Genomic DNA, 16,147 nt, shown 5'->3' with positions numbered 1-16,147 from the left:
ACTATACACAAACTCACACATCCATTTTGACAAGAGTAGATCCTAAGACCTCCTAGGCACTTGCACCACAACACGGCAGGGAGCCAACCGTTAGGCCAAGCCTCAATTCACTGCATTGTGATGTTGTAGTTGTCATTATGAACACTGTTATCCACTACAACTAGGAGGGTTATTTTCAGTTTTCTCCTCCTCTTAATGATTTTGAAGAATGGGCGGGACAGGCGGTAGTAAATTTTTGCGATACGGCCACGGTCAGCCCTGCCCCAATGGAGGTTCAGAGTCTGCCAGCAGCGCAGTGGAGAAATAGATTCTACGGTTTATTTCAGCGGGAACTCCCTCGATCGGTTATCCCATGGAAAGATCTCCGGAGTTGATCGCCCAATTGGACCACTCAGTGGTGCATTCGGGCCACGAGCAAGCCCCCCCCGGCTGAGAGCATTTCATCATCGGAGGGGCCTACTACCAATCCGATGCTGGTACCACTTTAGTTGTAGTGGAGAAGCCAATTGACAGAGGGGGCCACCCTTGAAAGGCCATTCTTGGAAGGCCCCATTGGGAAACACACCCTTTCTGCAGCTGCCCCCCTTCCTCCAGAAGAAGGGGTGCTTGCGGTGCATCAAGCCAGGGAGCTTACCCTAAAGCAGTTCCTCTCCTTCCCTGACGACAAGAACGTCCCTCTCCCACTCTACTCGGTCGACTGGTAAGCTTCTAAACGACAAGTCTTTTGGAATTGGAGAGAGAGAAGAGGTATCAAAGGATGAATTAAGATCGGTGGAATTCCAAAGCGCTCGTATTCATTGAAATTGATTCACGATGCCAGTGGAATAATTGAAGCAACCCCCACCATCAGGGCCATATCACTACACAACAACAGTGTTCGGTCCCAGTTTCTATGTAGTGCGTGTGAAATAAAGTTGTCGATAGGGAGGGGTACTGTACCTGTAATCTGTCCCTTGCTTGGTCCTTGAAAATGAGATAACATAGGTCCTTTTTACAATGATACCTGCTCTATTAACAAGACCAATGAGTTAAGATCTTTTCTTGGCCTGGTAAACTACTATCGTAGGTTCATCCAAGGCTTTTCGGGTCTGTCTGCACCTTTGACTAATCTCGTTAAGAATGCAGGTATATGAATGGTCAGTCTGAAGAAAACCAAATTAGAATAGCCAGAAGCCTATGGAAGCATTGGTTGTAATCAGTTACAGTTGAAGACTACAGTGAGCAGTCAGCTTGTGGCTTGACATGGCCAACATTACTGGACAGCAAGCATTGGCAGATAGTTTTGATAGATGGAAAGTTGGTTTGGCATGGTGACTACCTCTAGGAGGCATGGTGATTGTATAACGCTACTGTGAGGATAGTAGGTGTAATGTCTTGCAGTTGCACTTTGCATGAGCATCACCTTCAGGAGTGTTCTGAGCAGACAGTATCAATGCAGTGGTTGTGTTAAAAAGACATCTCAGTTGGCATCGCCAATTGTTGGTACATTATCATGGTTGAGCTGGTGGTCATCAAAGGTATTATGTACAGTTGTCAGTGTCAGTGAGATGGATGGCTTAGTTGGCATAGCTGGCAATTGGTTGTAGGGCTGATATGGTGGAATCATCATGTGTTGGCAATCGAGAGATAAGTCAGCATAATGCGAATGCAGGTTCTAGTCCTAAAGTGCATAAGGTAATGTTTCCGAAGGTGAGAATGTGCTGCCCAATATGAAGGATGTTGTTACATGCTCAAAACTCCATGTTTATGTTGTAGCAGTGATGTCTTTTATGAGAATCTAGAGGAGCTCAAAACATACAAAACAAAGGCCTCTAAGTTCACTTTCCAACAAAATTTGTGTCGTATCAATCCGATATTGGAGTAGAAAGTTATGGCATGATGTTCAGAAATGGGACAGTAGTTGAAGACAGCAGTGTTTACACATCAGTCAGGTTCAAGCCCAGTTTTGGGATCCATGCACTTGACCTAGTTGATGGTGTCTTCCAAGAAAAATGTACCCATTCGAGTCTTGAATCAAGTCAATCAGAGTCGAGACGAGGAAGATATGGCTATTTTCATGGAGGCGTGCAATTCTGCCCAGTTTCAAACTTCAATGGTCTTCCACGAGTTTATGATCTTCCGTGAGCAACTTATGTGCAAGTCAGTGGCTAATACACCTGAGGTACTTATACGACAATCTTCAGTGGTTTTAGGACGGACTTCCACTCCTGAAGTAATTCAAGGCATTTGTTTTAACTCATGACGTTTCAGGTCATCTGACTTTGGGCCGGTTTTTGAGCATGTTCCAAGAAGAATTTGAATAAGTCTATTTCTGTGAAAGTTGTAGATTTTTTAGTCTACTTTCATATGCAAAAAAAAAAAAATCAGCCCAATAGAAGTTAAACAGAGGAAGTTATGCCATCTGGACTGAGCAAAGGTAATTCTGCCTCTGTCAGACACAACCAGTCTAAACCAAGTGTTTGGACCATCCATGGAATTAGCTGAGGTGTTGTCCTTGACGGCCAAAGGCATTGCTTGATTTTGATACAAACTGTGAGCCTCAAAGAGATGTGTGAAGCTAATGGCCGCTGATAGAGACGTGGGCCAATTTGCTTGCATATCCATTTTCACACTCTTGTGCAGTCCGCACAATAAGCATCTGACTTGGCGAGCTTGAGGGAGGTGCCCCACCTTGGATAGCAGCTTCTAAAACTGAGTTTGGTAATCACGTACCAACCCTGTTTACTGAAATTTGGTGGGCTAACCGAAATAATCAAAGAATTGATTTGGAATGTAACAGGAATGGAGCCCTTCTTTAAACTCATCCCAAGATATGGAAGGCTTTTCTTGTTTCAGGAACTTAAACCACAGTTGGGCTTCTCCTACAAGATGGAAGGATACTACTGACACTCTCTCGTCATTCGTTGTTGCATGCAACTGAAAAAATTGTTTGGCCCTCCACAGCCAGCTTGTTGGGTCTTTGTCCCCATTGAAATGAGGGAAGTCCAGCTTCACCATTTTGGGAGTGTCTGAATTGGCAGAGCCACCCTACTGAGAATACCTCCTATACGACCTTGGTGGTACGTGAGAATTTTTCCCAAATTCTCTTTTTGGGTGTGCCGCCATTTGGTCTATCCAAGATTTGAGCAGTTTGAAAAGCTCATCCCCGTAAAAGTTCCTGCTGAGTTTGCTCAATTTGCTCGACTCTCTGGTCCATGCCTGCCTAAGCTCTGGTACTACTTTGGTACAGACAAGCTGTATTATGTTTGCTTACCTCTCCTTATCTTGAGTTTAAGAGATAGCCAGAGAAGAGAAGGGATGCAATAGGTTATTTTGAGGGAACCAAAACCTCTAATATTTGCACTCAAAAGAGTAAATAATAAACTTGCAATCGTTTTATTGCTTTCAAGACTCTTAAATAGTCTCTACTACAATGTTACATTCCATCAAAAAAGGAATCCAATAAGATAGCTACTACAATGTATAACCCTAACAAAATAGGGAGTCTAACAAAGTAAAAAGACATGAATAGTTCGACTCTGTGGCAGAAGTATTGTTGACAATATTCTCCTTTGTGTGGAAATTGTCAGGGGCTTTGACCGTAAATCTCATTCCCCAGCTGCCCTCCTAAAAATTGACATCCATAAAGCTTTCGACTCCCTAAGATAGGACTTCATTGATGTCATGACTCAGATGTCCTTTCCCCCTGTCTTTGTCCGGTGGATCCATTCCTCCATTTCTTCCCCCTCCTTCTTAGTCACTGTTACTGGTTACCCTGCAGGGTTCTTCCCCTCGAAAGTTGGTATTCGCCAAGGCTACCCCCTCTCCCCTTTCCTCCTCTCCCTTGCTGTCGAGGTCCTCTCTAGGAGCATCCAAGCCAAAACTGATCAACATCTCATCTCCCACTTTCCTAAGTGCAAAAGTGTCAATCTCACCCACCTTGCCTTTGTAGACGATCTTATGATCTTCTCCAAAGCTTCCGCCTCCTCCATCTCTTCCATCATGTCCTCCCTTCAACTCTTCGAATCTCTCTCAGGTTTACGCATCAACCTCATAAAATCGCAAATCTTTCTTTATGGGGTTTCTGAGGATGTCAAAGCCTCCCTCCGCCTCCCTCCTCAATCTGACCAGATTCTCCCTTGGAATACCTTGGCCTCCCCCTCATTCCTGCCAGGCTGACCAGCCATCACTGCACCCTTATGCTTGATCTTATTCGTAAGAGGCTCCAGCTTTGGAAAGGCAAATTCCTTTCCTATACGGGTAGGATTGTTTTGATCAAATCCGTTCTTCAATCCTCTTACATCTACTAATGCGGCATTTATGGGCTCCCTAACTCCACCATCAAAGCCATGGAATCTCTCTTCTGTGCTTTCCTTTGGAAAGGCCAAGAATCCTCCAAATTCCTGCACCCAATCAGCTGGGCATCAATTTGCTGTCCCAAATCTGAAGGAGGGCTTGGCATCCGTCGAATCCGTGATTACAATATTGTAGGCCTCCTCAAGCTAATCTGGAAAATCTCCTCCAAGCAGGACTCTATTTGGGTTAACTGGGTTTACTCCTACTTACTCAAATCCGATTCCATTTGGCCTGTTCACCTACCAGCGAACCCATCTTGGGTCTGGTGCAAAATCCTTCTCCTTCGTCCTTTGGCCCTTAATGCCACTTCCTTTGTGATCGCTGCTGGTACCTCCATCTCCCTTTGGCTTGAACCTTGGCATCCCGTTGGTGTCCTTTACAACATCATTGGAACCCTTGGCATCCCGCTTCCAGGCTGACCGGTCACCACTGCACCCTTGGCATCCCGCAACCCAAATCTGCTCTCTCTCTTCAATTATTTCCCACAGCTCCTGGTCTCCCCCTATACCCTTCCCCTGCGGTCTCACCCAGTTTTGGGCCTCTCTCCCCCTTCCCCCCGCCTTCTCATTCGGACAAAGTAACCTGGCTTCCCGCCAACACTGGTATCTTTGGCTCTCACTCTACCTGGGATTTTGTTAGACCCCACAGCCCTCCAATCCCCTGGCGTAACCTTGTTTGGTTCAAAGGCCACATTCCCGGATACTCTTTCAATGTCCATAGAACCCTAAACAATTACCTCCCCCACCCAAGCCTTCCTTATCCATTGCCACATCCCTGTATCCCCCCTCTTGTACCCTTTGCTGGAATGGTAATGAGGATGTTGACCACATTTTCTTTTCTTATCCCCTTGCCTCCGCAATTTGGAAAAAAGCTTTGCAGTCCATCTGGCCCCGCAACAGACACCGCCTTCCCTTCACCCGGGAGTGGTTTTGGCTCGATATGTCCTTTCCTGGCAACTCTATTTGTGATACAGTTGGTAAGCTTGTGTTTGGTGCTACTAACTCCCACATCTGGATGGAGTGGAATCTTCGTACATGGACTTCCAACTCCCGGACCATTGACCTGATTTGGAAAGCCATCTTCTTTGAAGTCAGCTCTAGGCGCCACATGCTTTCTCTAGGTTCTCTTAGGAAGTATTTGGTTCCGTTATTTTTGAAGAATTAGAGTATACGGAATCTTGATTCTTACAAACAAAGACCATTTGGTTGATTCTACATTTCAACATTTTACCTTGACTCGCAGAAGAATTCACCTCATGAGGTGAATTACAACGTGAAACTAACTTTTGAGGTACGTCGTATATAAATCGCAAAGTTGGGTGATTCCAACCATAAATCTCCAAATCGCTACCCTATTTCCAAAAAATCGAGACTGCAAGTCGAACGAAGAGGAACTCGATCGCTTTCTACCTCCAGCACGTCGCCTTCAACCTCCAGCACGCCATCGCTGTCAACCTCCAACTCGCCATCTCGTCTGCAACCTCCTCTGTGTTCAAGGTCGCTTGCAAATCAAAGCCCTTTCTTCAACCTCTAGCCCGCCAGATCTCCTTCAGGATATTCTTTCTTCGTCTTCATCACCTATTTTTTCTTCTAAAAAGAAAGAGCCCTAACGTTTGTTTTGCTCAATTGCTGGGTACCGATTCAAATCCAATCGGTCTTAATATCATCGTCTTTCTAAAAGGAAAAATCCTAAATTTGGGGTTTTAATTAGCATTGCTTTCTTGATCTGCGATTGCACTTTCTGGAGGTGTTCTTGCTCCATGGTTGCAGGGTAACCAAATAGTTATTCAGGAAGATTCATGTTACAGAATCAGGGTAACCAAACATTTAAATTTCAAAGTTACGAATCCACAGAAACTGATTTCAGGGAATCTGATCCAGAATCAGAATCTAATTCTTCAGAATAACTGAGCCAAACACTTCCTTATAGACTCCCCAAGGAACAGGCACATTTTTGTTACCTAGGGCTTAGATTTTTCTCTCTTGGGCTCTCCTAGACAGGCTCCCTAGGCCTGCAGTTTGAGCTTGTATAGTCCCCCCCCCCTTTTTTTTCTTCCCTCCCCTTCTTGGGGCTTTGGTATTGAATTTATTAGCACCAAAAAAAAAAAAACCAACAACGGCCAGAAGACTTCTATGAGTGGCTAAGGCAAATAAAGAAGACGTATTAGGAAACATGTAACAGCCTGTGGCCATGGAAGCTTCTTTGACAACTGAATCATTTTATGCAAATTTGTCAACATTTGAGAACATTTTTGATGATGTACTGTAGGAAAACTAATAGGGATAGCGATATGGAGAAGTTCTCTGATATTATAGTCAATCAAAACTAATTGGGGTTGAGATATTTGGAGAAGTTCTCTAATATTATAGTCATGGTTTGTGCTGCCTACTGATTTCTCAACAAATCTCTTGCTTTTAGTTGATGGGATGATTGGCTTGATTCTCATGAAAGTGTTTTGCTAATTCGGTGCAACAACTGTGACACCACCACACAGCCCGATCTGCACATTGCACAAGGGATACAGGGCATCGGAAGCCACATAAAATAGATGATAAAAGATTGCAAACATCAATCAATTGGACCGCATCAAAACCATGGTATAAAATCTCGCGAAATATCGGCGATATATCGCCATATTTCGTGAATCTCGATATGTCCGAGATACGAAACACTTCCGAAACATAAAAATACAATATCTCGTCGATATATCGTGGATCTCACGATATATCGCGAGATATTGTAAAAGTGACAAATAGTGTCACACTAAGGGCCTTATAATTCCATATTTCGCAGCTCTTGGTCGATATTTCGACCGAGAGCTGCTGAAAATCAAATTTTCTCTCTTCTTCCTCCCTTCCAAGCCTCATCCAAGCATTGTTGAAGCTCCTTGTCGCCGGGAAGACGTCGGAGGGTCATCTAAGCTCATCATCCAAGCCTATTTTCATTATTTAAGGTAAATTCTATTTCTCTAAAACTATTTTTTTTTTAAAAATTTTGTACAAATGTTGTTGGATGTTGATGATATTAATATATGTTAGACACCGGAGGCCGATCTACAGCCTCACGGTGTCGAAATTTTTTTCCCATATGTATTTTTTTTATTTTTTTTCTGGTTTTAAAAATTCATTTTCCTACAACTAAAATAGGAAATAATTAGGGGTAATATGACTTAGATGGTAATGAATTAAATATATGTTAGACACCAATGGCCGATCTACGGCTTCACAGTGTCGGATTTATTTTTCTGCTCTTAAATAATTCTTTTAATTTTCGAAAATTAAGAAAAATATATAAAAAAATTAAAAAAAACAGAAATAAATAAGGAAAAATATAAGTTTTAAGTTTAAAAAAAAATGAAAAAATATGAAAGTTATTTCTATATGTTTTGAGATGCATTACATGTATATTATGTTTACTAATTTTTGGTTTTGTTGTGTTAGGTCAATACTTATATTAACATTATATATAAAAAATTGATTTTAATTATGTGAAAAATATAAGGGTTAGGGGAAAAATATTAAATAACTATACAAGTGTATTAGTAATCTAAAAGTGTCAATTGAAGTGCATCTACATTAAGTTTTTTAATTATTTGTGTTACTTACATTGCAGTAAACAAGTATCATTATGGCGGATCGTGATAGACAACGTGCGAAGAGCAAGCAAAAGGTCAGGGAAAGTAGTCAACAAAGGGGGCGGAGGGAACAAAGAGAACAGAGGGAACAAGAGAAACCAGCCAGCCAGCATAGGGGTGACATTGCATGGTTACATGGTACTCCCATTGATGGGGATAAGAGAAAATCTATATGTAACTATTGTCACATGCAATTTATGGGAGGTGGGTCCAGTAGACTTAAACAACATCTGACTGGAGGATCTAAAGATGTTGTAGGTTGTCATATGGTCCCTACTGAAGTAGCCAGGGAGATTGGTGATAGTTTGAGGGGAAGAAAGAAGAGGAAGGCTGACAAGCAAAGGATAAGAGAACAACTTGAGGATACAGTGAGGAGTTCGATGGGAGGAGGAAGACGATACAATGATGATGATGATGATGATGATGATGACTCCTTTGATGATGATTACATTGCAGTACCTGATGACATACAAACAGCAGAGGAGGCTAGGGATTTTAGGCGGACTGTTTCAAGGAGTAGAGTAAGTTTTCAAGATGATCAGCAGAGACAAAGAGTAGGGGGTAGTGGAGGAGCGATGGCCTGGAGGTCCTAGAACTTTGAATCCTTTTAAAAGATCACAAAGTGTGAGGACAACCCCAACACCTCTACCAAGATGCAGTACCACCATCAACATCGATCCTAAATTGCATAAGAAGAAAGGAAGCAATCAACCCGAATCAAAGGAGCATGAAAGGGGATGAAGGGATTGGTTAAAGAATCAATAGCTAAGTGGATGCTATACCATACCATCCCAGCAAACACTGCACAAGGCCCCCATTATGATATCATGATAGATACCATTGCAGAGGTTGGCCCAGGATTCAAGGGCCCCACCCCATATGAGGTAATGAATGTTTATCTACCTCAACAAAAGAGTGAGATTGATGAGTACATTAGTGAGATGAGGAATATGTGGGAGACATATGGGGTACTATAATGGCGATGGATGGACTCCCTACAAGAAAGTCCATCATTAATTTCATGGTTTATTGTGATGGGAGGACAGTGTTCCTCAAATCTGTGGATGCATCCAAAGAGATAAAGGATGCAAAATATATTTACAGATTGTTAAAAGAAGTAGTGGAAAAAGATGTGGGTATTGAGAATGTTGTCCAGATTGTAACGGACAATGGAAGTAATTTCAAGCTGGCCGGTGAGAAGATGATGAACAATAGTAAGTACCGGCTCTTCTGGACTCCTTGTGCAGCCCATTGCATTGACTTAATGCTAAAAGATATGGGAAAGTTAAAGTTGGTGAAGACTGTGGTTGAAAGTGCAAGACAAGTCACCAACTTTGTATACAACCACTCCTATGCACTCAATCTATTGAGGGAAAAATGTGGGGGTGACTTGGTTAGGCCTGGCATCACAAGATTTGCCACCAACTACATTGCTCTCAAAAGCATTGAGACAAAGAAGGCCGGGCTGAGAAGCATGTTTGCTTCTGAGGAGTGGTTTGAATGGAAGGGTTCCAAGACTGCAAATGGGAGGGAAGCACAAACAACGATGTCATCTGAATACTTCTGGACCAAACTAAGCAAAGTGGTGAAAGTTTTAGAGCCAGTAGTTAAAGTTCTACATGTTGCTGACTCCGCTCTGAAGGGCCCAACCATGCCAGTCCTATATGCTGCAATAGACTTGATGAAAGATAGTGTCTATAGTGTGGCTCCTCGCAGTAGCAAACACTTCTTAGATATCATAAATGCTCGCTGGGAGAATCAACTTATGCATCCACTGCATAAGGCTGGTGAGTAAATTTGTTTTATGTTTACTAATTCATAGTATTATTATTTACTAATTACCTATGCATTTGACAATACCTCTATTCTATATGTCATATTTCAGCATACTACTTGAACCCTAAGTATCAATATAACAATAGGCTTGGGTTGGAAACTCAACTTATTGATGCTGTGAAACAAGTAGTGAAGAAGTTGGAGCCAGATGGTGCACTACAAGCAATTTGCAACAATGAAGTGAGTTCATTTGGAAACTCAACTTATTCATGCTTTCAAATAAGTAGTGAAGAAGTACTTACTAATTTTCCACATGGGTGTAGATCAAGGTATTTAGGGATGCATTGGGAAGTTTTGGAACTGAGGCTGCGATACAAGGCAGAGCACGTGGTGATGCTGGTAATTCTTTTAAGTTTTAAATTACATATGTATTGAAATTTGAAAGTTGAAAGTTGAAACAGCATTTGACACATGTCTTTTTTGTTGTAAACTTGTAATGCAGCTGAATGGTGGGTGTTGTATGGGGAATCGGCTGAAAACTTAAGAAGAATAGCAATTAAAGTCCTTGCCCAAACATGTTCTGCATATGATTGTGAGAGGAACTGGAGTACCTTTGCACTCATTCACTCCAATTGGCACAACAGATTGGGGTCTCAACGTTTATCTGACATGGTATATGTGCACTACAACTTGAGGCTGAAACTGCAACACATACGCATGGGACATGTGGGACAGAGGGGCACCATTGATCTAGCCGACATCTTTCAAGTTGACTTCAGGCGATGAGGACCCTATTGTGGATTGGGTGAGGGATAGAGGTGAGCCAGTGTTGGATGAGGAGGGAGGTAGGCCCACCCATGATAACCACGAGATTGGTGCGTGATGTGGATGAGTATATGGCGACGAGGGTCGGATACATGCAAGGGAAGCCTCACCCATACCATTCCAGCCCACTGGTGGCAATGTTGCTGATGATGAAGACTGGTCTAAGTCCTCAAATGATGATGATGATGATGGTGATGATGGTGATCTTGGTGGTGGTGATGGTGATCTTGGTGGTGGTAATCTTGGTGGTGGTGATGTTGGTGGTGGTGATCTTGGTGAAGAATTTAACGGCATGCGAGAGCGTTATGTGGTAAGCCAGGAGGCCCAGGATACGGCACTGTAGAGCCACTCCGATTCACCTGGAGAGACACGGTTTGATCATGCCACACAAGATACGGACCACGAGCACGTGCCCCACCCCCCCCTCGAGAGGCCCCTACATACATACAACAGAAGCGTAGGGGTCGACAAACACATTGCAACCTGATCACATGGACATTGATAACCTATCTAGCTCTGTTGGTGGTTTGAGTATGGGTGATAGGGAGGGAGGACCGACTGGACATTGGCGTGCCCCATCTTTTGACGCACATGCCACTCCATTGGCATCGGATTATGGTGCATCACAACCTTACGGTGGATATGGATATGGATCATCATCATATGGGCAGTTTAGTGGGGTAGGGGACTATGACTACCAGTCCCAGTCCCAGGGACATACTGGATCATCTTTTGTAGATAACATCTTTGCATACCCTAGCGGACCTAGCTACCAACCTCACCAGCCATACATGCAGCCAATGCCATCGCCTCTTGCACCGGCGCCAACATCATATCACAGTGGATCATCTTCTTCACGGACTGGATCGATTGGTAACCCTAGTTTATATCCTAGGATAAGTTACCTACAGTATGTTGATGATTCCATTTACGTGACACTTGTGGATGACTACACTCGTTTCTTCTCCGATTCTATACCGTGGTCCACATATGTCCTTCAAACAGAGAGCAATGGACGTCGACTCAGCGAGGCATGAGTGGGATTGATCCAGGGGAGGCACAGCAACTACTATTAGTAGTTTAGCACTTGTAATTTGTAACTTAAGTTGTGATTTCATTAATCTATGTGTATTTAACTATTTATACATTAGGGTCGGCGACCGTATGTCAATCAAGGGTGCAAGCCCAAAACACCAATTTGAATTCACATTTTTACAATTTTATGGTTTAAATGTGTTTATTAAGCTCAAATAAGGCTGTCCATGAAGTTTCAGGCCTAGATATGGCCAAATACCCCCCGAGATGGACCCCCGAAATATTGCAGAAAAAATGCAATATTTCGGGCATATTTCGTGATATCTCGGATATTTCGGATATCTCGGTAGGCCCGAGATACCGATATATCGCGAGATATAGTACTATGATCAAAACTGCCATACATTGATTTTATGGAAAACATTAATTCCTTTTCGCTGTTCTTAGTTCCTTCCTTCCGGAAACAAGGAATCTGCCATCTAAACACAAATCTCTGCCAGCAGCAAGTGTCATTGAAACAGTGAATGACTTTCGAGTTATAACATACAGATGAAGGGAATGACGTACTCAACTTACCGTCATAATACAAGAATAAGGGCTTCTGCCCCTTGCATTATGGCATTCATCGAAAATTAGCAGCTTTAACATCTTTAGTTTCAAAAAGCTATGCCTCAAGGCATCAAGAAGGATCTGGGGTGTCATCACAAACAACTGCAAGATAAAGAGAAGTTCTCATAATAAGAAAAAAAACATCAAATAAGAAACAGATAATATGCCGTAACAGCATTATAAAGCAGACAATAACTGTATGTTAAAAAAAATAAATTTAATATTAACAGAAGTAGGATAATAGTATCCCAATTACAGTACTGCAAACAAGATTTGTTCCAAGAGAGATGAGATGGGAAGTGGAGAATGACCCACATCCCATCTAATCTATTTAGGATTCTATCTCCTCTCAAATTTACAACTTATAAGTCACATTGTAACTTGGACTTGTTATAGATTTTGATTTATCTCTGCCATTAGATAATCGACAAAAGCCTAAGCCTCTTAGATGACCTCAACAAACAGAACCAACAAGCATAAACCATGAGACCAGCATTAGCAACTATTTTACATTTAGAATAAAATTTTAACTAGGCTAACAAGAAGAACAAAAAAAAAAGAATTAGATCACAGCTAAACATTCTTTATCCCGCCTCCCTCCCTCCCTCCCTCCCTCCCTCCCTTATTGGCCTTTTTGTCAAGGAAAATAAATAATAATAAAAAAACACTAACCTCATACGTCTCAAGCTCCTTCTTCCAAGTAGCTGCATCCCAGTAATCCACACCCATTTCTCCCCAATATTTCCCAACTTTCAAGTCAGTGTGTCTCTCCACCACTTCAGCTTGCTGATCATAAAAAACCCAGAGAATTTAAGACTATACATTTTAGTTCCAAAATCAACCTTAAAACACTTGATAGGAACATGTGAAGGAATTTACTTGGGCAACTAAAACTACAGTAGGGACCAAGAAAACAGCAATGAATTGAGAGGGTTTTCTGAGATGGAAAGCATAGTTCTTTAGCAGCATTACGGCTATAAGAGTCTTCCCAGAACCAGTCTCAAGGAAAACAATGGTGTTCTCCTTCATTGCCTGCTCTAGTGCTTCAAGTTGATAACTGCAACATCGTTCATCACCATCCAATTAAACCTCAACTTCGAACAAGATAGAAAGAACTAAATCCAACAAAGCAGGTGAATTGGACTGAAATATGTAAAAGCTAATGTACCTTCGAGCGAATGAGAAAGGGTCTGATTCAGCGATCATCATCGATTGACTCATCTGGTGAGTTTGATCTGCGATTCTGTTTCTCGTCATTTTTCTTCTTCTGGAACACTAAAAGTAATAAAGATAGCTTCCAGGTAGAAGTGTGGAATTTGGTTCGTTTTTATATGACAAAAAGATTGAAAGGAAACGTAATGGAGAAGGCATTAGTGGAACTGTGGAAATACAAAACTTTATGGATTTATTGATTTGCTTGAGAATCAAGTCTAACACAGTCTTCTAGGTATCACTGTCGACAGGTTAAGTCAGTGACCGCTGTCCTCTAGTGAGGTGAACTCTGTGTAGCTCATCGATTCCTCAAGTCCTAACTGTTTTGCTGACGTCAGCTTTATTGTATAACTAATGAATAGTTAGATTCCCTCACCGAACATATGCTATGTTTGGAAATCAAGAAAAGAAAAGAATATTGGTACCGGAAAAATAAAAAAAATAGAAATATGGCAGAAAGTCACAACACTGACTCGGTGACTAGCTCACAAAGTCAAAACGGCTGATCTTGTGTCAATGGGTCATGCATCTAGGTTCGTTCAGGTTGATCCGACCGGGTACAAACTATGGTGATAATAGAATTTTTATCCTATGTCCTATGCAGTTACTACACGGTGCAATACTGCATCGTGCAGCGGCTGCAGAGGCCATGTGCACCATATGGGGCTCACTATGCCACATGGCCTCTACTGTGCCGCACGATGCAATACTGCACCGTGTAGTTACAGGAGAGGATAACGATTCAGTGATAATATGGGTGTCAATTGGTTCGGTTTTGGTTCAGTTCTAGAGAATGTTATTGTGATCCAAAATTAAATCGGTTCTGAAATTTAATACTCAAACCAAACCTACTTTAGGTTCTTACTCAATTCGGTTCTGATTCCTCTACTCAGTCCATATGCAATAATATACATATTATAATATTGTAATATAGTATAATAGTATTATAAAATTGAATACTAACATTAGTAATATATATTATAACATATTAGTATTATAATGTAATAATATACTATTATAATATATTAATATTATAAAAGTAATACTATAATATACTATTATCCAAATTTGGTTCGATTTCAGTTTTGGAATTTGGTTCCTATGCTTGACCCAGGACCGAATCGAGAATAAATTGGTTCTTAAACTAATACTCAAATCTAATCGAAATTTATTTGATCCGGTTTTTGGTTCTGATTCTAATTTTATACCCTTATTGAAAACAAGAGGTTAGTTGGACCCGGTCGAAGTGACATGTCTACCTAGACTTGTCACATTGGTCCATCCGGTCCGCCCTTGGGTAATCTAGACAAGCTGCGACTCCACAGCGCATGCAGCTCGGCTCCGCCTACAATCTAGAGTCTGGACTCTGGACTGAACTACGGCTGTGACCCACACGCATGAACAAGCACATGAAATCCATACGAGTTTTGCTATTGGGCACCGCAAGTTAGCAAAATCCTGCCCACGAATATTTTTGCCCTTTTCCATTAAACCCTACCTACTTGAATTTTAGAAGTAAGTACTGATCTTTCATATAGAATCTAAGATGTTCATCAAAAAATATATATATAGAGAGAGAATCTAAGATTAAATTAAGACATGAAATCCTCATTTCATTCAAGAAACCCTAGATTCAACTTTCAACCCCCCCAAAAAAAAAAATGTAAACTTGACACCATAGAGACCCTAGATTTAACTTTCAATCCCCCAAAAGAAATGGTTTCAACTTGACACCATTGTCGCCAAAATAAGCATTTTAGTCAATGAATCTTACTTACATCATGCAACATTAGAGGCTTCAAATCATTATAGGAGGGATTAAAGGGTACCTATTATAGCACTCTGTTGTGGCAAGAAACCGTCGGGTCACTCCTCTGGGGGATATATGCACCGAGGAACAAATAAGCAAGGGAGAGTCGGCCTTCTCCGCCGAGGAACTTTTCGATGCCTAAGTCAGGCTTCTTCACAGCAAATAACTCAAGAACTGAGAATAGGGAGAAAAAAAAAGGTCTCCAGTCTTAGATCATACCTTAGTATTTATAGAATTGGCCTGGTGGATTGACACAGTTATGAAGAGTACCGATTTAATAAGTGTTTTATTTCGGGTAGGAGATTTCATTGTAGAGTCCTTTAAGGAAAGAGTTTCACCGTTTTGGAAACAGTCCTTCTTTGCTCAGGATATAGTGCATGGTCGCTTACTTGTTAGGAAGTGATTTGATTCACTGAGCTGGCACTCCGAGTATCTCGGTATGGGGTTATCTGACAAGAAACCGACGATCAGGTTGGCTTGTGCAAATGGTGTCGACCCCTGAGGTCAGCCTTGTTCAGCTCTTGGGGTGGCCCTTCAGAGTTGATATACTTCTATACTTGGCGTCTTGGGTGATTACTCGGTCCAACATAAGAGCTCTGCTTCGGTAAATTTCTAGAAACCATGCTTGATGGCCAACCCGTGAGGTCGACATGTCGGGCATTGCTCCCTTCCTGGTCCAGTCTTACCTTGCCACATGACGATTTTCGCAGTTATGCACCCCGACCCAACACGTGAGGTTGGGTTGGGCACACTATTGGTTTTTTTGATGCAGCTAGCTGCTCTATTATCCTAGGTTGGCTTGGATTGGCTGCTCCAGATCGGATTCGGAGCCGACCCTAGCTACCACATGGCCTTTCTTGATTGGCAAGTAATATTTTCGCTCATTATACACACATAGTACCTCCTAAGGA

General features: G+C 41.9%; 1 protein-coding gene across 1 annotated transcript in view; it reads right to left on the bottom strand.

The window, feature by feature from the left end:
* LOC122655184 (endoribonuclease Dicer homolog 2) overlaps window positions 1-13,471 on the bottom strand; it is a 168,160-nt gene extending 154,689 nt beyond the window's left edge. The window contains exons 1-4 of the mRNA XM_043849399.1: window positions 13,383-13,471; window positions 13,094-13,271; window positions 12,887-13,000; window positions 12,182-12,316 (exon numbers count right to left, since the gene is read on the bottom strand). Of these exons, the coding sequence (XP_043705334.1) occupies window positions 12,182-12,316; window positions 12,887-13,000; window positions 13,094-13,271; window positions 13,383-13,471 (516 nt within the window). The remainder of the gene's footprint in view (window positions 1-12,181; window positions 12,317-12,886; window positions 13,001-13,093; window positions 13,272-13,382) is intronic.
* Between the last annotated feature and the right edge of the window lie 2,676 nt (window positions 13,472-16,147).

The sequence above is a fragment of the Telopea speciosissima genome, chromosome 3, assembly GCF_018873765.1.
Source record: "Telopea speciosissima isolate NSW1024214 ecotype Mountain lineage chromosome 3, Tspe_v1, whole genome shotgun sequence".
In the NCBI taxonomy this organism is placed as follows: domain Eukaryota; kingdom Viridiplantae; phylum Streptophyta; class Magnoliopsida; order Proteales; family Proteaceae; genus Telopea; species Telopea speciosissima.
Note: the sequence above shows the minus strand (reverse complement) of the source record. Positions and strands in the feature narration are given on the sequence as shown.